At 37.5% G+C, this 22,628-nt stretch overlaps 3 protein-coding genes and 1 long non-coding RNA gene across 6 annotated transcripts; all 4 read right to left on the reverse strand.

Moving 5' to 3' along the window:
- Positions 1-6,282: 6,282 nt before the first annotated feature.
- On the reverse strand, positions 6,283-8,077 carry LOC144853438 (uncharacterized). The gene is made up of 2 exons (XM_078711134.1): positions 6,854-8,077; positions 6,283-6,318 (listed from the first exon to the last, which is right to left on the reverse strand). Exons 1-2 carry the CDS (start codon positions 8,075-8,077, stop codon positions 6,283-6,285), a joined length of 1,260 nt encoding a protein of 419 aa, XP_078567260.1.
- A 106-nt stretch (positions 8,078-8,183) lies between these two features.
- Positions 8,184-8,858, reverse strand: LOC144853439 (uncharacterized). Its single transcript, XM_078711135.1, has one exon. The coding sequence runs from the start codon at positions 8,856-8,858 to the stop codon at positions 8,184-8,186; it is 675 nt and encodes a 224-aa protein (XP_078567261.1).
- Positions 8,859-8,880: 22 nt separating this feature from the next.
- On the reverse strand, positions 8,881-10,578 carry LOC144853440 (uncharacterized). The gene has a single exon (XM_078711137.1). It carries the CDS (start codon positions 10,576-10,578, stop codon positions 8,881-8,883), a length of 1,698 nt encoding a protein of 565 aa, XP_078567263.1.
- Positions 10,579-11,844: 1,266 nt separating this feature from the next.
- Positions 11,845-14,371, reverse strand: LOC144854013 (uncharacterized). Of its 3 annotated transcripts, none has more exons than XR_013614487.1 (3): positions 13,933-14,009; positions 12,810-13,397; positions 11,845-12,099 (listed from the first exon to the last, which is right to left on the reverse strand). It is a non-coding gene; the product is annotated as an uncharacterized LOC144854013 (long non-coding RNA). The 3 variants fall into 3 exon arrangements; XR_013614486.1 differs by lacking the exon at positions 13,933-14,009 and adding an exon at positions 14,183-14,371 and having other exon boundaries at positions 11,865-12,099; positions 12,810-12,875; XR_013614485.1 differs by lacking the exon at positions 13,933-14,009 and adding an exon at positions 14,209-14,371 and having other exon boundaries at positions 11,866-12,099; positions 12,810-12,875.
- Between the last annotated feature and the right edge of the window lie 8,257 nt (positions 14,372-22,628).

The following is a 22,628-nucleotide window of genomic DNA, read 5'->3' on the forward strand; positions in this document are numbered from 1 at the left end:
TCAACTACTACATTTCACGCTCAATAACAATCTAATCACTGATAGAAAGAGGCATTCTCAAGTTCTTGTGTTTACTGATGCATAGTGAATAGCCTTTCGGTGGTGGTGATTGCACCTAATATATCACAGTCAAATGATTACTCATGGTCAGCCTAATTAAAAAGACATAACTACTACCCGGGCTAGCCGGGGTACTAAAACCTAACGCTTAGCCAGGCTTCGACTGGTAATGTTTCAGTCATTTAATTTAACATATAGTATGTACGCCAAACCAAACACAGACTACTGCCAAAGGATTTTGTTACTTCAGTGGTATTCTTCTTGTCAATGCACAGTGAGAATATACACGCTGTGAGAGGATCTCCTGTAAGAAATGTGTAACTCTATATTAAGATAAAAAACATGCATACTGCAATTTTTTCCTCACAAATAGCTTGAATTACGTAACCATACAAAATAATTTTTTGCAAAGTACAGTACAAACAGTTAATAGTTCAAATTCCTGATAAAATATCCTGTCATCAAAATAAACAAGAAATATTTCTTACAAAAAACACTGCTCGACATTTTAAAATTAATCATTGTTCTTTCTTCAGATATATTTATGATTAATTATCAAAAAGATGTCCTTTAATCGCAAAAATACATACAAATCAAAGATAGTTGAACTTTAATGTGCTGTGTGTGTGTGTGACCCAGTGAGGTAAAGCCTTCAGCTATATAGTGTTTTCGGTAGCGCCCCACAGTTGACCGCTGAATACAATACACAAGAGCCGTTTCGTTACGATTATGATGATCAAAACATATTCCAATCTGGAATTTCGACAGCGAGAAATTCAACTTTTAACTTCTGAAAGAATTAAGCTTTGAAATTCGTAATGTACTAATAAGAATCAATTCCAAGCAGGTGGCTGCTCTCTGGTGGTAAGATTTGTTGCTCTGGTAGGTATCTGGTGGTGTTTAGTAGGACTGGGTAAAGACGTCTAATTTGCATTAAATCCAAAATGGCCATCAAAATTTAATAATAATAAGTGCTTTAAAGTTGCAGGGCTTCATTTGAAAAAGGTTATAATTTGATTATTACTGTTATTTTGCATAATAATTCTATAGCATACTTTGAATGGCCGCTAAATACGTATATTGATCATATTATCTCATGCTGTTTTTCTGGTATATTAGACTAATGTTTCCATACCTTTTCAAGTAGAAAGATATTTTGTGACTTCTTGATAGGTGGTACAAGCATGTTTAGAAGAATGGCCACCAGAATTCAATAATTGGTTATCCTCACTTAGTGGATTTAACCATTGTGATTGTCAGGATCTTTTTTTCACACTTCTGCTTTAGCCAGCTACGTCCCAAGGACTACTCATTCAGAATTCAGTTAAAGTTCTAGAGGCCAACATTTTTGGTAATTTGTAAACTAGGACAGGTCATGCTAAAATTACAAACCCCAAAGCACGTCTGGGAGAAGAGAGTCTATGACAAAATTTTCTGATAATGTAGACAGTAATCTGTACTAAAATCTTGTTCAATAAATAATGACTTTGTTCTTGCTGTCAACATAGGCAAGTATTATAATAATTCACTGTCAAATAATCAAAACATTATTTCTGGTATTTACAATGAGTCCCATTTGACTGTCAGTCTATGTCTATGTAGACCGATATTATAATACTGTAATTCGCTGTCAGATAATCATTGAATTATTATCAAAACAGTCCATATAATAGTAAGGCTACGGTCACACTACAGCCTCAAGCCTGGCGCGACTCACCACCATCAACTCTGTGTTGTTTATTGGGAATGTTAGTGGATGGATATCCACATGGCTTTTTTTCGTGGATCGTTCAATTTCGTCATTAATTTTTCTTCTTGTAATCTGAGGTCCTTCGTATCTATCACTGGCATTTTGAAATGATGTGATTACTGTTGGTGATCTCACTCCAGCTGGTTTCGAGTTTAAGAATGTCCCAAGATTAGGGAAAGAAGGAGGAGGAGTGGGAATTCTACATCGATCCTTGCTTACATGCAAGATGATTGAGATGTCTGCTGGGTTCAAATCTTTTGAAGCACTTCATGTAACGATCAGCTCTAACTCTCAATCGGTTGACATTGTCAACATTTATCGCCCCCCTTGCTTACGATATTTGAACTTTTTCGAAGAATTCCAGCTGTTGTTGACAGAAGTTATACTTCTTCCCTCTGAGATACTCATCTGTGGAGATTTCAACTGTTGCAGATGGTAACATGAGCCTCGATGAATGTGATGAGACATTTGAGAGGGTTCTTGTGTCTGTCATTGATTGCCATGCGCCTTAAGGTTAAGATGGTTAGGCTTCGATCTATTAGATGAACGAAAGAAACGTCGCCAGTTAGAGTTAGCAAGTGGGTTAAAAGTAAACACAGGTTGGATAGAGAGATGTACTGTAAGCAGAAACGTATTGTTAACATCCTGGTGGATGAGGCTAAAGTTGAGTACTACTCAACTAAGGTTGCTGCGGAGACCAAAGGAAACTTTTAGGAGTTGTTGGTGAGCTCATGCACAAGAGCGGTACCTATATATTACCAATCCATGACTCAGAATGAAACACTTGCTGCTAAATTTTCCAACTTTTTTGTTAGAAAAATCCAAACCATTCGAGATTGCCTGATTGCCGATAATGACAGAAGTCACAAACCTTCTTTCTCACCAATTGATGCTGCTATGGATATAACACCTTTATCAGATCTTGATCCAATTCCAACTTCTCTTTTGAAAAAATGCATTGATGTTGTTCTGCCATCTATTACGGTAATCATAAAGAAATCCATTGAGAATGGAGTTTTTCCAGATGCTCTGAAGGTTTCTCATATTAGACCCCCCCCCCCTGATCAAGAAACCGACCTTAGATCGTGATGCACTTAAAAACTACAGACCTGTATCTAATCTGAAGTTCCTTGGAATGACTATTGAATGGCTTGTTTCCAGACGTCTCGCACAGCATGTCAAGACGTATAACTTACTTGACCCTTTTCAGTCGGCATACCGGCCACATCATAGTGTCGAAACAGCAATGCTACGTGTTACAAATGATGTTCTTCAAGCTATGGATAAGGGTATGCTCACTGCACTTATCCTGTTAGACCTCAGTACTGCATTTGACACGGTTGACCACACCTTGCTTTTAGGACGCCTCCAGCAATATTTAGGAATTGAAGACAGTGCTCTTCGTTGGTGTTCTTCTTATCTTTCCAAGCGCCAACAAAGAGTTTGTGTGGGAATTGCTAAGTCTGCTCCATTCATACTTGTCGATTATTCTGTTCCTCAAGGGTCAATTTTGGGACCGATAATGACAGAAGTCACAAACCTTCTTTCTCACCAATTGAGTATCCTCCTGATTACATTCAAGACACTAAATGGTGAAGGTCCAGAGTACCTTCACGAGCTGCTCATTTGGTACATACCTTCTCGAAGACTTCGATCCGGTGACAAGTTTCTCCTTGTTGAGCCCAGATCTGCACGTTCATGGGGTGATAGGTCTTTTTCTGTTTCAGCTCCTCGTCTGTGGAATCGAGGTCACGTAGCGATACTAAATAGTCCTCAAAATCCTCATTGGAGCCTTGTCGTCTTCCTCTGAATTTCGTGCGTTCGACAGATTCATTAACTTGCCCCTGTACATACGGTTCCATTGCATTAATTATATCGTGCAAGATTCATTAAGGTGTTCTTCGGTGAGGCCTAGGTTGAGGACGATTCAAAATGTGTCCGTAGACATGCACATTTTCAGTACGTTAACCTGGAATGCAGGTGGTTCCTTATTAAGAGCGGAGACGGCGGTGTATGAATTCCACTGCTGTCGCCATATCTTAATGTCAGATGCTCTGTCAGTGTTTAACTCCAGTTTAGGAGCAACAAACTTGCCGGTAAATTTCGCCATACTTACAGTTCTCGAATGTGTCAAAATAATGTGTAATTATAAGGACCCTGCTCGCAGCGCCATGTACGAGTGTAAAGATTTCAATGTAGAAGTATAGGTTTAATCAGTAAGAGCGAGTTTTATTGAGCAAGTGTAAACGCATGAACAATGTGTATCTAACTGAGAACCAAGATGTCTCCCAGACCATGCTGGATCTGACCTTACGGGTCAGAGGGTTAGTCCATTATATATACAGGGGACAATCAACATATATATAGAGGGCGCTAGACAGGATACTATTAATTGTCTGACACACATGTCATCCACAAACTTGATAAGGTTACATGAATTAACATTACATCTTAAATCACTAACATATATTGAAAATAAAAGTGGGGATAACACACATCCTTGCGTTGTTCCCGTATTAGAGTCAATATAATTCAAATTAAAATTGTTACCCTTAACTCGTTGACTTCTACCAGTAACAACATTTCTTATCCATGAACATGAAAGGATTTACATTCATTGTCATCAGCTTCCTCAATGCTTCCAAATGGTATTGAAAGCGGAAATGTAGTCAATAAACAATGATCTTACATAACACTTTGCTAATATCTAAGTGTTCATAGATTGGTTGTAAGAGACACAAAGTAGCATCCTCTACGCTTCTGTTTGAACAATAAGCAAATTGGTATGGGTCCGTTTGATACTTTGATACTTAATTGACATATTTTTAATCAATCTTTCGAAACTCTTCATAACAAACGATGTTAATGCAATGAGCCTATAGTCATTCATACCTTTAGGCAGCTGATACGTCGATTGACCAATCACCGTGACTAGCGTAGCCGCTTGTTTTGCATTAGGTATTTCATTTGGGTATGCTTCAAATCTCTTCAAATACGATGGCCATTCCACGGCTTCACCCGAGAAATATTGTATTTTTCCGATTAAGGCCATGTTCTGGGGTCTTTATAATTCTCGTTGCCAGAAAGATGTAGTGTTGACACCGAGGTTTACATATAGAATTAGTAGATTATGATTATTTAACTTCACTGTGCCTTGACAAGCATATATGTGTTGTAATTAATGTGGTCTTAATGTATTAGATTATTATTTTTTATATTAAATAATGTTTTTGAACACATTTACGGCCGCCATCTTGTTGGCTCCCTTTCCTGTTGGAATTACTTTTCAGTCTGGAATAAGCCCTCTAGCCTTCAGCTTATTACATCTCTCTGGGCTCTGCAGACAAAGATTGTATAGCGGCGCTACGCGGCGCAAGATAGATTATTGCGTGAGACGTTTGTAATCAAATTTGTAACATTATAGGCCAATGCAAGAAAAACGTCTGTAATTTAAAGGATTTATTGTTACTTTTATGTGATTTTTCTTCATTAAAGTACTAAGTACTAATTCTAAGGTGTGCTATTCAGGATAAAGTTGGTTAACAAATTTCGAGTTAAATTTCGGTGATTTCCTGCCTCACACTTTTGGGAAATGGTAAAACGATGCCTCGCATAAATTTCTGACTTGCCTTGCCTTAATTAACTTATGTTTGTAATGCGTAACAATCACTGGTAATTTGGGATCAAACAAATTCAATGCAGTACTTTTAGCAATACTATTCTTTAGTTTATCAAATGTGGCTTGTTGTTCATTACTCCACACAAACGCATTTTCTTTCCTCAGCAAATACCTTATGTAGTCGCATAATTCGGTACAAATTTTGCATAGTATCCAAACATTTTTTTTTTTTTTTTTTTTTTTTATTTAATGAGGGTGATCCATCCAGCTATTGCTGATCATTAGGGACCCTCAGAGGTTCACAAGACAAACATATACACAAGATGCTCTACATAAACAAAGTCTTATTACAAGTCTTTGGGAGTGGAGTAATTTGGTCCTTAGAAAAAATCCTGACATGTGACGGGACTTGAACCCAGGACCCTTGGAGTGGTAACCAAGCATCATAACCACCAAGCCACAACTCCACTCATTCCCAAAGCAGTTCTCAATTCAGAGATGTTGTTTGGAATTTTTGCCTCGATTATGGCTTTTACGTGGTCATTATCAGGTTGAAGTCCTGAAGCCCAAATTGTATGACATAAGTATGAAATTTGCTTCACTCTAAATTTGCATTTGTCAAGGTTTAGTGTTAACCCTGTCTTTTGCATTTTCCATATTAAAAGCATGTTCATGTTCACCAAAGACAACAATATCATCAAGATAGCAACGTACCCCCTTTTCATTCATTAGGATTGAACTCATTGTGTAGTTGATCTCGCATCAACTGTTTAGGGGATCGATGAGGGCGCCACAATTACCCGACGCAGACAGTAGATAATACCACGACAAACCATATACTGTTATGGTAACTTTATTCAAAGACTGGCTCTCTCTGTAAGTCTGGTGACTAAACATAAGAAAGGTCTAATTAACATCAGATAACTAGTGTCGTACATCATAAAACACAATAATCATTAAAAACGTAAGGTATAAGAACAAGCATTATGCCGTCAGTACAGGAATGTAGTCAAAGCGCATACATTATCTCTATGGTCAACTTGAATCATTATAAACAGTTATAGATTAACATTTCAAACAAGCAAATAAACAAATGACTGCGATGCCAGTCCGAGCTACTGTATAAACTTACGAAAACTATGGCGCAACTATCCAACTATCAGTAATCATCAATCAGCTTTCACGACGCAGTACATCTCAAATGTACCAACACTGTAAACAAATGTACAATCTTACCAATAATATCTTATAACAAACATAAGAATACATATCATTATCATAGCATAATAATTATTACTAAACAACTTAATCAGCCTCAAGTAGGCATAACGTTAGGCTTACAAACATCGCCATTAACAATCAAATCAAATAGTCAAAAGAACATAATAAACGTGCCCATCTTTACTTCTATACACGCGAAGTACCTTGCCCATAGGCCATCTTCCTCTGGGTGTAGTCTCGTCAACTAAAAGTACGACGTCGTCCACCATTACATTCCCTTTCGGTGTAATCCATTTATTTCTCTTCTGTAATAATGGAAGATACTCCTTCCTCCAACGGGTCCAGAATAACGAAGCCAGGTATTGCACCTGCAGCCATCTCCTTTTGCCGTACGTCGCTGACTTGTCGGTAGAATTGTCGACTGCCGCATCTGGACCTTTCCTGAGAAGTAGTAGATGATTCGGTGTAAGTGGCTCCTCATCTCTTGTATCTTGAGAAATATCGGTGAGTGGCCTTGAGTTGAGGATTGATTCTACTTCAGTTAGAACAGTCGCTAGCACATCCTCAAGAACGGTCTGCTGTCTTAATACACCATGCATTATCCTGCGTACAGATTTTATCAACCGTTCCCAGGCACCTCCAAAATGGCTTGCGCTAGGTGGATTAAAGTGCCATTCAAACATCTTAGTATGGCAGAATCGTTCTAATTTATCGTTGTTAAAAGACTTCATAGCTTCCTTTAACTCTCTTTCGCCACCATGAAAGTTAGTACCGTTGTCGCTAAACATCTTTTCGGGCTGACCTCTTCTAGCGACAAATCGTCTCAAAGCGTTAATGAAAGAATCGGTGTCAAGACCCTTTGCCAATTCCAAGTGCACAGCTCGGATTACCAGACAAGTAAATATACATCCGTAACGTTTTACTATACTTCTACCCTGCTTTACATCAATTGGACCGAAATAATCCACACCCACAAACGTAAAGGGTGGCTTGCTGTCTGTTACTCTTTCTGCCGGTAACTCTGCCATCATTTGTTGAGCTGGTCTAGCTTGATATTTCTTACATACAACACAATTTCTCAACGCACCCTTTACTGCAGAGCGACCCTTTATCACCCAGAAACGTTCACGTAAAGAATTTAATGTAGAAGCCCAACCGCTATGACCTACTATCTGATGATGATGTCGTATAATAAGTTTGGTAACATCTGTATCTGCTGGTAACAGAATGGGATGTTTTGTACATTCATCCACACTTGCTCGCCCAATTCGTCCTCCTACTCTTAAGAGGTCTCCTATCAAGACAGGATTTAGTTTGGCAAAACGCTTGTCAGTCTTCCAATGGCTAAGTTCGGTTTTCTGCAACCAAGTGAGTATTTGTGTTTCACTATCCTTGATCTCGTCTACAGATAAATTGTTCACTTGCATCGGTCTAGCCTTGATCACGTTCTTGAAACGTAATATCCAAGCATACACACGAACTAACTTTGTCCATGATGAATATCTCGGTACTAGCTCTTGCAGCACAGTGGTTTTACCTCAAGTATTCAGGACCTGTAAGCCATTTAGTTATCTGAAGAGTTCCTCTAGAGCCTTCATCTGACGGGTTATCTTCGCTCCTTACGTGTCGCCATTGGTGTGGTTGAGATGTTTCTCTGATTGTTGCGACTCGGTTTGCTACAAAGGTTTTAAAGCGCTTATTCTCGTTCTTGATGTGCCCTAGTACGATCATAGAGTCGGACCAAAATGTTGTTTTGGCTAGATGAAACCGAGTTTCAATTTCTCTTCTTACAATTCCATCTAGTTTCACTGCAAGTACAGCACCCAGCAATTCCAGTCGTGGAATTGATATGTTTTTCGCCTTGCCTATAGCGAAGCTTACGTCAACATCATTGTTTCTCGAAGTCGTTCTGAAATATGCTACCGCTGCATAACCTTTCTCCGAAGCATCACAAAACACGTGCAGTTGGGTGTTCACAGCTACTTCTAACTTCATCCAACGAGGGACTTTAACATACTGTAGGTTGGAGATACTTGAGGTCCACTGGTTCCAGATTTCCACTTCACCTTTCTCTAGTTGTTCGTCCCATTCAGAACCTCGCCTACATACTGTCTGGAGTAGTGACTTCGCAAACAACACGAACGGAGCTGCGAATCCTAACGGGTCGTAGATAGAACTTGTTACTGATAATATCCCTCTTCTCGTCATCGGCTTGTCCTTTAGCTCAACTTCAAACTTGAAGATGTCGTTTTCGGCGTCCCAGCAAACTCCCAACGTCCTTTCTGTAGGTAACTGGTCTAGACTGAGAGGTATTGATGGAGCATTTAGTCAAACGGAAACCGCCTTCATGTAGAACATTTCGCAGCCGTTGAGCCAACTCTATAGCTTCGTCACATTCGCTGATTGAAGTCAAACAATCATCGACATAGAAGCCGCTACGAATGACGTCAGTTGCTCTTATGCCGATTGCATCTACTGGCTTGTTGTTTTCCGCAGTCTGTCTTAAAGCATATCCGGCACAGCAGGGAGAAGATGTTGCTCCGAAAAGATGTACCGTCATTCTGTATTCATTAACCGTTTTAGTTGTATCACCATCCTTCCACCATAAAAAACGAAGAACATCTCGATCGGTTGGGTTTATGTGGACTTGGTGGAACATACCTTCTATGTCAGCAACTAGAGCTATACGTTCCTGCCTAAACCTTGAAAGAACTCCAACAAGGTTGCTGGTAATCTCTGGACCTTTTAACAAATTATCATTTAACAATATGCTCTTCCACTTAGCAGCGCAGTCAAATACAACTCGTACCTTCCCTGGCTTGCGTGGATGTATCACAGGATGATGTGGTAGATACCAGACATTACCCTCGTCACCTTTCTTGTGTGTGACTGGCTCGGCGTGTCCCTTGGAGATGTATGTTTCTACCGTCTCAACATATTTAGCCCTTAGACCTTCATCTTTGTCCAGCTTTCGCTTTAGGCTCGCCAATCTGATCTCGGCTATTGGTTTGTTGCAAGGAAGTGGATGGTCATCGTATTTCCATAAAAGACCTATTTGGTAGTGTTTGGATTCTTGGTGCAATGTAGTACTGACTAAAATATCTCTAGCCCTTCTATCTTCCACAGAATCTTCTTCAACTTCTAGACCTTTGTTGTCTAGTTCCCAAGTTTGTTGCAGCTGCTGCATAAGTTGTTCGTTCGACACCGAAACGCTGATTCTATTACTATTAGACGTCAATTTTCCTTTTGTTTCCTTACCGGGACCCATCACGCACCATCCAAGCTGAGTTCTAACAGCATAGGGTTCCTTGGCTTTACCACGCCTCTCTTCTTGGACCCAGAAGGCTTCCGGTGTATCAGCACCAATTAGCAGTTGTACGTCTAGACCATTATCTAATTCTATAGGCAAACTCTTGAGGTGGTCCCAAGCACTCAATTCTTTTAGAGTTGGGATGGACTCTTTACCTGCAGGGACACTCTCTACAGTCAGCACCTTCAACGATAATTCTTTTTTCTCCCGTATACCGCTGACGTTAACATCAAATGAGAAGCCTACCTTGTCGGCATCGCCATTGACTGTTGTTGCCGTATATTTCACTCTTTGACCAGCAACACCGAGTTTCCTCCTTAGGGCTTCGGAGCAGAGACTTGAATCCGAGCCGTTATCAAGTAAAGCCAACGTCTTTACCTTGTTCCCATTACTTGCAACAACTTCTACGGGAACAGTCATCAAGTAAATATTTCGGCCGCTTATAGCTGCTAATGATGTTACACCTTCTGGAGGATGCAGCAGATCATGATGTCTAGTGGACTTACATGTCTTGCATTCTGTTTTTCTACGACACTTCGAAGATATGTGGCCAGGTATCAGACATCTATAACATAGTCTCTTAGCTTTCACAATTTTTACCTTATCATCATAAGACATGTCTATAAATTGTTCACAATTATAAATTCTATGATCTCTTTCGCATGCAAAACAAGATAAGCCCTTAGACGTCTTGACAACATTTGTTCGTACCTTTGGTTTTTCGGTGTCTTTGGATCCATTTAACTTACTCCCCGACTTACCCACGCTTCGGCCGAACATATTACAAGAAACCTCTGCTTGCCTTTCTACAAACTTCAACATATCTTGAAATGTTGGTTCACCACTCTCTAAAATGTTATGTGCGACATTTGGAGCGGGGTTGGTGAAATCTGTCCATAATAGGTTACTTTTCTGTCCATAATAGGTTACTTTTCTGTCCATAATAGGTTACTTTCTGTCCATAATAGGGACTAGAGGGCGCTGTTGTTTGTCCATAATAGGTAACTTTCAAAATTGGCTGTCCAAAATAGGTGACTTTTTTGTCCACAATAGGGGATTTTATTGGAGTAGTGCGCCATCCATTGTGTTGTCCATAATAGGTGATTTTTTTGGCGTACTCGTACGTACGTAGTTTATTTCGCGAGTACTAATTTGTTTTCTGTTCAGACTTTGAGGCTACCTAGGAGGCCTAATTAGTATAACTATATTTATTTAAGTCTCTCTAGCCTAGGCCTAGGCTAGTCCTATTAGTTAGGCTACCTCTATAGGCCTACTAGTACTACTAGCCTAGTCCATTTGTTATTGTCCACTAATGATGAAATGTGAGATTTATTCAACAACAAATAATTTAATTTGAACTTCATTTTAGGTTTTGAATGTTAGTACGGACAGACATTACGCAACTTACCATACTATTGCAAGTTTAAATAAATCACCCAACCAACCTGATCTTTTACAAAAATAAAAAATACCCCATAATAATACTCTAATATTGAAGAAGTTTTATTTTTTTAAGATAATGAAAATGTAAACTGTTGTTTTTAATTCATTGGTGTTTCAATGTAATGGTTGTATTTTTTTTTCTTTGAACTTTATTTTGTTTTGTTAACAGTAATAATAAAAATCAACTTTATCAATTTAATATTGAAAAAGACATCACAGTTCAGCACTTCATTTCATCATTTTAGGTCCTCCCCTATTTCAAAATCCTGGATCCACATAGCTCAATGACAAATCATCCCAGTCTGAAGTGGATCAACAGCAGCACTTCTCATCCATTTATTATATTGTTGTTTAATTAAATGAATCAATTTTAAAGTTTAATAATAAGAAATAGACAATAAATCAAGTTTACATACACGCAGTGTACAATCAACACCTTTGTTCTGTATTCAGAACAGTTTATTCAAAATCTAAATCACATTAAAAAATACTGAATTATATTAATTTTCAAAGTGTAAAAACATGGTTAAACTACAATTTAAAAAATAACAAAGATAAATAAAATACACCATAATTATTATGTTTATTACTATAATTATTGATCGATGATATGATCAAAGTTATTATGTTGAAGTGATGTACTTTTCCATTTCAGCAGCATACTGTATATGAGCAGAATATCAAACATCTGTATGCCTATAATAAAAAAAGGAAATATTTAAATACTATAATAATGTTTAAGTTTTGTATAATGCAAGTAACTTCAATCTTTTTAATGCTGAGACAAATTTTCATGTTGTATGGTGGGACATAGTTATGTTTAAATATTTTATTGCATTTAAAAAAAAGATATGTAGGATTGTTTTAATAAATTTAAGTTTATACCAGTTGTCAATTATTACCATACTCACTATATGAAAACTGATATTAAATGTTTTTAAATATAAAGGCTGTATTGAATGAATGCTTTAATATAACATTTAATTAAATTTTATATATTTTCTGCATGAATTTGTTAGTGGATTTATCCATTCTTTGTACAGTGATTGTAATGTTAATAATGAATGGAAATAAAAAAGAAATATCTACTTTTAATTTCTTAGCAATTCAAATGAATAGAACATTTCAAATCAGAATGTTAAAAATTAATTTTCATGTATTGTCAGTAAGTTTTTCTACTACGGTAATGGCAATATTCAGTTTGTCTCTCTGAAAATGTTTGACTAAATTGTATCCTTCTTTTCGAGATTACTTTTGCAAACAAATACTTTTTCTAAATAGGCAATTCTTCTTGGGATTTTACAGTATCTTGGTCATATTGAAAAATCTCCTAAAAGATGTAGGTATAGTGGGTTATATGTAAAGTATTTTTCTTCAATTGTAGTTTGGGCCTATCTGTTACTTACCCTAGTTAATAGAAATGTCCATGCTACTGTACTATAACATTGATGAGAAGATACACTGTACACAATCTGTAATACAATTAAATATGAGAAAATAATTGAGATTTAAATAGATGACATAATATTACATACAGTAACAATAGCTCTGGTTCTACTATACTGCCAACCTACTAACTGTCCGAACTGTCTGGATAAGACTCATTCATTTACAAAATAATAAAAAAACAAAAATTTTAATAGGTCAATCTAGCAATCTAGATGTCTGTGATTTGAAGACAAACTACCAATAGGTCTAGTAGTAGACTAGGCTAGTAGCTGATTTCGGTCTTCAAAGTATAGTAGTAGCGGTGGTGGCAGTGGTATTAGTAAAACTAAAAGACTGTATAGTGACTAGTCCGCCAGACCTGACCTGCAGTATAGAGTTACGAGTAAAATAGTATGTTAGTCTGTAAAATATTCATATTAAAATAATAAAAAAACAAAAAAATAGATAACTAAACTGAGGATAGGCCTAGTTGTTTGTAGTAGGAAACCTATCTACCTAATATGGAGCCCATGTCATTTGTATTCCTACTGTAGCAGGGAGGCACCCTGTTGAACCCACAAATGTGAAAACGCCCACAAATGTGAAAACGACCATAAATGTGAAAACGTATCACCCACAAATGTGAAAACGACCACAAATGTGAAAACGACCACAAATGTGAAAACGACCACAAATGTGAAAACGGTAATAATCCAACGCGTTAACGACGACCCTAACAGATCTATCGTGAACACACAAGTATTGAAACAACTCAATATATATATATATTAACTCGATCAAAATTGTTTGAGTCTAGCACTAAATTTGATTTGATTTTTTTTTTCATTTGTGGCCGAAAAGATCTCTCTTTTTTTACATTTGTGGGCGATATCACATTTGTGGGCGATGATCGTTTTTAAATTTGTGGGCGCTGTTTTCACATTAGTGGGTGATGCGTTTTTACATTTGTGGTTGTTTTCACATTTATGGGTGATGCGTTTTCACATTTGTGGTTGTTTTCACATTTGTGGGCGATACGTTTTCACATTTGTGGTTGTTTTCACATTTGTGGGCGTTTTCACATTTGTGGGTTCAACACACCCCCTGTGTAAGCTAGGCCTAGAAAAAAAAAGCTCACATTTCATTAGTGGACAATAACAAATGGACTCTAGCTAGGCCTAGGCTAGTAGTAGTAGGCCTCTGAGGTAGCCTAACTAACAGGACTAGGCCTAGCCTAGGCCCTAGAGGCTAGAGAAACTTAAATAATTATACTAATTAGGCCTCCTACTAGGCCTAGACCTAGGCCGCCTCGAAGTCTGAAGAGAAAGCAAATTAGTATTTTAACTATTACTTCTACTCGCGAAATAAACTACGAACGTACAAGTACGCCAACAAAATCACCTATTATGGACAACACAATGGATGGCGCACTACTCCAATAAAATCCCCTATTGTGGACAAAAAGTCACCTATTTTGGACAGCCAATTATGAAAGTTACCTATTATGGACAAACAACAGCGCCCTCTAGTCCCTATTATGGACAGAAAAGTAACCTATTATGGACAGATTTCACCAACCCTATTGGACATTTGCCCATTTGTTTTGTAACACAGTAGGCAACAAAGATTGGACCTTTAACAAGTTACTGGTGCTATTGAGATCACTAGTATACCCCATTTGTGTTAACGTTACATCGCACTTCTTCATTGCACTTACTAGTGACCAAAGTGCGTCACCATCGCCTATGGTTATTTGCTTTCGGGTTTGCATGTCAGTCATTAAAGCACTTAAAATCATGTGAGGCTGGCCAAATTGTTTACGTAAAATTTCAAGAGCCTTATCATAGCCTCCAGATTCCATTAAAGGACAGCTATCTATGCAACAGCGTGCTTTACCTTTGCACAACTGAAGGAGATACTGAAGTTTAGTATTATCATTAGACAATTAATTTTGATGCAACATTAGTTTTAAAGTTATTTACAAAGGTCCAGTAATCAACTGGATCACCATTAAATTCTAGAACCTCAGCCTTAGGCAACTCAAGTGGCAACTTTAACTCGTTAAGGCCGCTAAAGGTACCACTACTAGAAGTGGGTCCACCATCTGAAGTGGATACATTAGATACATGACTAACACTACTAGAAGTGGGTCCACCATCGGAAGTGGATACATTAGATACATGACTAACACTACTAGAAGTGGGTCCACTATCAGAAGTGGCTACATTAGATACATGACTAACCTCCTTTACTACAGGTTTGTGCTTAGCAAGGAATTTTCTCGTTAAATTCTTGACCTTCCAAAAGGCCTCTTGAGAAGTCTCCATCCACTGTTCTTCAGTTTCGAATGCTTCATCGTCGAGTAGCTCACCTAATCTCTGGTGTGCACATTCTAGTTTCTCAAACGCTACTTCAGACTTGGCTAACAGTTCTGTCACAACCGGTAAGTCTGCTTCCTCTTCTTTGAGTTGCGCGTTTAGCATGTTCAGGTTACGGGTCATCGACGCTTTCTTGCTACGCCGATGATTTCTCAGCTCCTTCGTCTTAGCTTCCAGATCTTCCATGTTGACTTAGATGCTGAGTTTTCTCACTGTAGTTGATCTCGCATCAACTGTTTAGGGGATCGATGAGGGCGCCACAATTACCCGACGCAGACAGTAGATAATACCACGACAAACCATATACTGTTATGGTAACTTTATTCAAAGACTGGCTCTCTCTGTAAGTCTGGTGACTAAACATAAGAAAGGTCTAATTAACATCAGATAACTAGTGTCGTACATCATAAAACACAATAATCATAAAACGTAAGGTATAAGAACAAGCATTATGCCGTCAGTACAGGAATGTAGTCAAAGCGCATACATTATCTCTATGGTCAACTTGAATCATTATAAACAGTTATAGATTAACATTTCAAACAAGCAAATAAACAAATGACTGCGATGCCAGTCCGAGCTACTGTATAAACTTACGAAAACTATGGCGCAACTATCCAATTCTACAACTGATCAGTAATCATCAATCAGCTTTCACGACGCAGTACATCTCAAATGTACCAACACTGTAAACAAATGTACAATCTTACCAATAATATCTTATAACAAACATAAGAATACATATCATTATCATAGCATAATAATTATTACTAAACAACTTAATCAGCCTCAAGTAGGCATAACGTTAGGCTTATAAACATCACCATTAACAATCAAATCAAATAGTCAAAAGAACATAATAAACGCACTTGAAATATAAAATAATTTGATAGGATAGTTAACATATAAGTACTACAGCAAATCATATAACCTTAATATGATAGAACACTAACGGTAGGCTCCACAACCCACATAGCAAACTCTCTATTGTACGCTTATGGGCGCAGCCATATTTGTTTACCTTCTGAATTTGACCTATTGACCTGTGACCTCAACGTCGGTCATAAACAAACCACGCACGATCCACAGCGCGCTGAATACATAGGCTTAATTTAAACGTAATAAGGGAAGCGTTTCCCTGCGTTAAACTAAATAACGATTACAGTGTTAGGTACTGCAATTAATATACGATAATATTATAATGTATAAAGAAGTCAAACATACCAAATATACATCAATCAAGTATAAAATGAGTGGTCGAAAATGCACGTCAAATCCTGTTCACATTCAGGATACCACTGACGCGCGCTAACCATACCATGTGACAACACACGAATAATGTCGCCCTCTATAAAGATTTGCAAAACTCTTACACATTGTTTTCTGAAATGCAGATGGTGCGGAAGCAAGACCAAAACATACTCTCTTATACCGGTAAAGGCCTTGATGCGTAATAAAAGCAGTTAAATCCCTAATTTCTTTATGTAATGTTAATTAATAGTACGCAGATCTAAGATCTAACGTAGAAAATACAGTAGCACCATGCAATTTTTACCTACTACAACAATAGGACTTACCAAAGGACTTGCATTAATTTTCTCTATAATTCCTTGGCTTTCTAACCTATCAAGTTCTTTAGCAACTTTGTCCCTTACCGTAAATGGTAAGCTTCATAATTTCTGTATTTTCAGTGTACAGTGTTCGCGGACCATAACTTTATGTACGAAATCCCACTGAACAATCTCGGATAGTTCTTTTTCAGTTCTTGAACTGTTTCTGTTAACCATCTTCATGCAGCTTCGTATGTAGGTAATAGCATCCTCTTCTTGCTCATGCACATGCCATGGGTCTCTCTCTTGGAACCATTCAATGAGAGTTAAGCCGACGGACCATATGTCCGAGGATGTTGTACCCTTTTCGTTGTTTTCGGGGTTTCAACTGCATATACCCCAGTGGTAGTTGAAGCTACACAAAGCTTAGGTAAGAAATCTTTTCTAATGAGTATATTTGCTGGCTTTATATTTTGGTGAATAATTATAGGGTCATGCTCATGCAAATAAACAACAGCTTCCAAAACACCTTCGGCAACACTAATTTTCTTATTTGGCATATCCACCTCGTCATCATGCAAGTAAATCACGTCTTCCATGTTCTCGCCATCAACAAACTCTGTAAAAATGAAGACATATCGATGAGCGTTCAATCTGTCACTAGGTTTGCTATTTTAACTTCAGTGGGATTGGTAACTGATTTGACAATTTGGATCGTATTTGATTTTCTGTTAATTTCCTCTAGCTCACCCTCAACTATTTGTATGATAGCCTTCAAAATTCAGTTATAGTAGCCAGGCTGTTCTATTTTAAGGACACATCCATTTGAATTGATTGGTTGTCTTTAAACCATTGGTAAGAAATACCTGGGTGATTATGATTTCGGGACACTAGTCCAAAAGTCAAATGTCCTTCATCGATGCCCCAAACTTCATCAGGATGATTTAAAATGACAAAATGGAAACTCGTATACACTGCAGTCTGTATTATTAAACTGAAGACTTTAATTCCTTTAGAGACTTCACCAACTCTGTACCTATCATTTAGTGGATCCACTGTGTCAGGATTCTCGTAAATGCACTCGCTTCTCGAAGCAATTATCCTGCTTATTTTATCACTGTAAGACGATTGTATGTCTTTAAAGTACCGAATTACAAGAGGCTGGGATGTATTCTCCATCCAATACAACATACAGTCAATTATCCGAAAGCGCACTTGAAGTAGGAGGTTTTGTTGCTTGCTGTACTGTTTGAATGCCAAAATCAGGTAGGTCTATTAGATCATTATCTTGTGAGGTGAAAGCTGGATCATTAGTTGTCTCATCATCTTGTGAGGTGAAAGCTGGATCATTAGTTCAAGCCCGTAGCCAGGGGGGTTCGTAGGGTTCGAACGAACCCCCTTTTTCCTGAAGTGCCCTTTCAAACCAGACTAGCATAGGCCTAGCCCATATGATGATTTTTTGCATTTTCTGTAGTATAGCCAGCAGGCAAATGTTACTTTTATACTAAAAAGCAAGATCGTATCATAAAATAGCTTCAATTTTCAATTTATTTTAAAAGAAAATTCGTGATTTTACATAATTTGCCGTCTCTGACTTTAGTATTAGCCCCGCAAAAAAAGTTAGTTCATTTTAGTTACACTGCGCACGTGTTGCTTTTCGTAGGGGACGTTCGCCACTTGTGGTGTGTGGTATGGTTATTCTAGGCCTGCTTACATAGGGAGTTCTAATTAAGAACTCCTTGCTTAATCACTTGATCCTTCTTGCGTAGGTCTCCTCTTTGTGACCATCACTCTTTTTACACGATAAAAGGGAATTTCCGAAAGCGATCAGTCCATCATTTTTACAGACGGTTCCTCAAACCAGCAATTAACGTCGCTAAACCAAATGGTTTCTTTTATTAAAGCCCCCTTCCCTACGTTTTTTAGATCTAACTTAAGATCACAAACTATATTTAATGTAAAAATAATACTATATGGTCCTATTGCGATAACTTTTTTCGTCTTTAAACGGTTAAAAATGTGAAAAATAAGTCGATTCTAATAATTATAGCGGCCCGCTATAAATCCCAAAATGCATTGCGCGCGGATTGATATTTTTGTTTTTCACCTGTAATTCGCCCACTTTTCGATCGATCGTGAGGCCAAAACAATTGGAGGACTCCTAACTTTTCAGCGAAAATACCGGGTTTTCCCCAATTTGTATCAACGGAGTCTGGCAAAAATAGAAAGACAATTAATGCAGCAACTATACAACGTCAGGCTAGGTATATAGCTAGCGTACGATGTTCGTACGTTACCGATGTTTACCAGCTAAGCCTACAAAACTAAGCCTAGCTAGGCTAGGCCTAAGACCGTCCACGAGAGGTCGATCGCCGCGAGCTACTTAGGTAGTGCATTGTTTCTCACTTTTTATCATAATTTACCATAAAACGTACATTTAAGACAAGGAATGACATGGTTTAATGTTTTTAAAGTGATATATATGTATTATTTTCCAAAAAACGTCCAAAATTGCAGGGAAGGGGTCTTTAAACAAATCAATTTTTATGTAAAAAAATATAGTTAATAAAAAAGCAATATTTAATAGTAGGCCTAAATAATGTGTAATAATTAGAGAAAGAGATTCTTCACTTCTGTCTTTGATGATTCTTTTCCCCGAAAAATGTCAACCATTTTGGTTACTAAAATACAGTGGAAAAACATGTGCTGTCATCTTTCCAGCTGCTGCTCTTCTAGTATAGCCAAAGAATATGGTATAGCCATAGCGTGTGTGGCAGCCCTTTGTAAACACAGCCAATTGACAATCAAATAACCCTTTTTAAGGCACAATATTAACTTTAAAATGATTGTATTTTATTATCAATATTTTGTTGACTATTTTGCTATATTTTGTTATATTTGTACTGTATTAGTCAAATACCTACATGTAAATAACTCCACATTTTCTGTCCGATTATTTTAGGCCTAGCTACCTACTTTAGCTAGCCCAGCCAGGTCAAGTAGACCTAGTTGTCCAATGACTCCCAGCCAAGTTAGGCCATGGCCTTATTTCTTGTTTTATACTGTTGGACTGTATCCTGCAGCCCCCGGGTTGGGGTCATTATTTCCTCGAAAACACAAGGAGAAGTGATGGACTGAAACATGCCAGGTGTGTGTAGGGCACAGTCATGTCGGACAGCAACAGTTTGGTATGGTGCCGCGGTGCGGTGTACAGTATCAGGCATATTTTCTACCAAACATCCTGATATTTTCAATAACACTAATTTCCAAGCATCTAGCGCAGGGGCGGACCCAGGGGTGTTGCCTTAGTGGCCCGGGCAACACCCTTAATTTCATACTAAATGTTGTTTCTGCCACTAAATTAAAATTGAGTCCCATTTCTTCGTATACAATATCCATATTTCTACATTATAGAAGTCCAGTCTGAAAGAGAATATTTGTAAATTGGCACAGCAGTCACCAATAGGCCTACTATACCGCGCAGAGATAAAAGTAGATAAGTTTCTGAGCATACGCAGAACAAATTTCTGATTGAATAGTTTCTTGTGGTGCGCGCGTCAGAGAGCAGAAATATGTATCTCTCTCTTGATGAGAGGTACGAAAGGAGGCCAACACACACTGTGCTCGGGAAAAACCCGTCATATGGGTCGTCAATTTGTTCATAATTATTGCGTTTTTCCATAATTTAGGGCCAAATCATAGTTTTGCGTAGGCCTATAGTTTTATTTTTCCGTGTAGTACCCAGTTTATCTTCATTTCCATATACGTCCGTAATATTAGGGCAAATTTCAGAATTAACAGAGAATTATTATACCGCGTCGGTAGTTGAGCAAACTCGGAACTTGATAGACTTAGTCATAAAGTAGTTACAGAGTTTTACGGCATTTTATCATTGTTCAATGTTTTGTTGTTAGCTTATTGTTAAAATTGGTAAAAGAAGTAAGTCTGGCGCCAACGAATTTAGCGACCTTCACAACCAAAATATTTCACCAAAAAAAATAATTTTAAATGGAACGCAACAATCCTCCGCTTCACCGATGCATAAATACCAGACAAGATCGTATCTTTGTTACGTTTTACATCAATCCATTTTGATATCACGCAATCCATTTTTCAACAATGGTAGTATAATAATTTTTGATTGAATAGTGAGGGATTAGTTACAGTGTGTTGACCTTAAATAAACCATTGGTAATTTACTGAAAATCCAAAATGAACTTGTGTTATAATACAAGCAATAACCTCTAATGGATCAAGCATTCACATATGAACTTTGCGACAAAACAAAAATATAGCTTATATTCATTCCTTTTAAATATTAGGCATATTACCAAGGCTGATAATCGATTTGTCCATAATTATTGCGTTTGCCGGGGGTTTCCATAATCTAAGGCCAATTTTTAGGCCGTCCATAAATATGAGGCCGAATTTCTGTAGTAATTTATGGAAGTTCCGAAATTTGAACCGTGTTATACCAGTAGCAGAGCAAAGTTTGCTTCCTTCTGCAAATGTCATATCATAATTTTCTTTGTTTTATTTTGGAGTGTGGTTTAAACAACACTTTTTTAAAGTTTATTGTGGATAAATAAAAAATGAATTTTTGAAATTGTGGTTTTAACATCTGACTTTATTTAGCATTTAATTGAAAATAACACAATTTAATGTTTTGCGCAATATATTTATAGCAGCAGCTTCATATTTTTTGTATAACTTTTTAAAATTATTAATTGCTAATAAATTTACAATAATTGAGTACAGTTATTAGAATGTAATACCGTACCAGAAATACCTTCATCGGGAACTTCCCCGTGAGGTTCGCATTGAACGAAAACAAAAATGTTATCCTATAGGCCTGTTGTTAGTCGCGTATGTTTTATTACCGGTCGAATAACATTATGCTACGATCCTCTGTTTGCTAGCGCACTATAGAGTGAGTGACATTTCCGTCGAACTAGAGGTGCAATTTATTATGAATTTTACGTGCGAGTACCATGTAGGGGTGTCATTTAACAATTTTCTTGCCCAAATACTCATTGTCTACAGCACTGGAGTCTTTGGGCAATCCTCTTAAAATAGTCCTGCGAGTCTGCGACCGCCCCTGTAGTGCTCTATCTTTTCCAATTTTTCTTACCTCAGCCTCAACCATGATGAGGCGAGGGTGCTCTTGTGGCTGGTGACCAATATCATTGGTGTTTTGATCGTTTGATATTAAATCATATAAGGTGGTTTACACCGGAGGTAATTCTCATAAGAGGGGCCTTTTTGGGAAAAAAGAACCCCCCTGTAAAAATCCTGGCTACGGGCTTGTAGTTGTCTCATCATCTTGTGATGTGAAAGCTGGATCATTTAGTTGTCTCATCATCTTGTGATGTGAAAGCTGGATCATTAGTTGTCTCATCATCTTGTGAGGTGAAAGCTGGATCATTACTTGTCTCATCATCTTCATCAAGGCACAGGATTGGTTAAAGCATAAATAAGCAGAAATAAGCAGAATATAGCATTTGTATCTTTAGCTAATTTTGCACAATAAAGCGTATAATAAGCTCTTATATAACCTTTTTTGGCATAGCTTATGTTTTGCTTAAGCTTTAAAGCAGCTATTATGTGCTTTTTTAGCCCTGCTAATGCTGTTTTTTTTACTGCTTAAGCTATATGTTTTGCTTTGCTAATGCTAATTTTGCTTTTTCATAGAAATTGCTATTGCTATTTTTAGCATTGCTATAGCGCTTTTTTGCTATTATATTGACATGCTCTTAACTGTTGTTGAGTATAAAAAACCATAAAAAAGCAGAATATAGCTTTTATATCTGTAGCTAATTTATGTGTTTAAGCTCTTACAGCTTATAATATGTGCTGATACTGCTAAATG

Source organism: Antedon bifida, chromosome 10, assembly GCF_963402885.1.
Source record: "Antedon bifida chromosome 10, ecAntBifi1.1, whole genome shotgun sequence".
NCBI lineage: Eukaryota > Metazoa > Echinodermata > Crinoidea > Comatulida > Antedonidae > Antedon > Antedon bifida.

Coding starts and splice junctions, on each gene's coding strand:
- LOC144853439 (XM_078711135.1), bottom strand. CDS start 8,858: ATGACGAGAAGAGGGATATTATCAGTAACAAGTTCTATCTACGACCCG.
- LOC144853438 (XM_078711134.1), bottom strand. CDS start 8,077: ATGCAAGTGAACAATTTATCTGTAGACGAGATCAAGGATAGTGAAACA. Junction 6,319..6,853: donor GAAGATGGCCTATGGGCAAG/GTACTTCGCGTG, acceptor TCTTATGTTTAG/TCACCAGACTTACAGAGAGA.
- LOC144853440 (XM_078711137.1), bottom strand. CDS start 10,578: ATGTCTTATGATGATAAGGTAAAAATTGTGAAAGCTAAGAGACTATGT.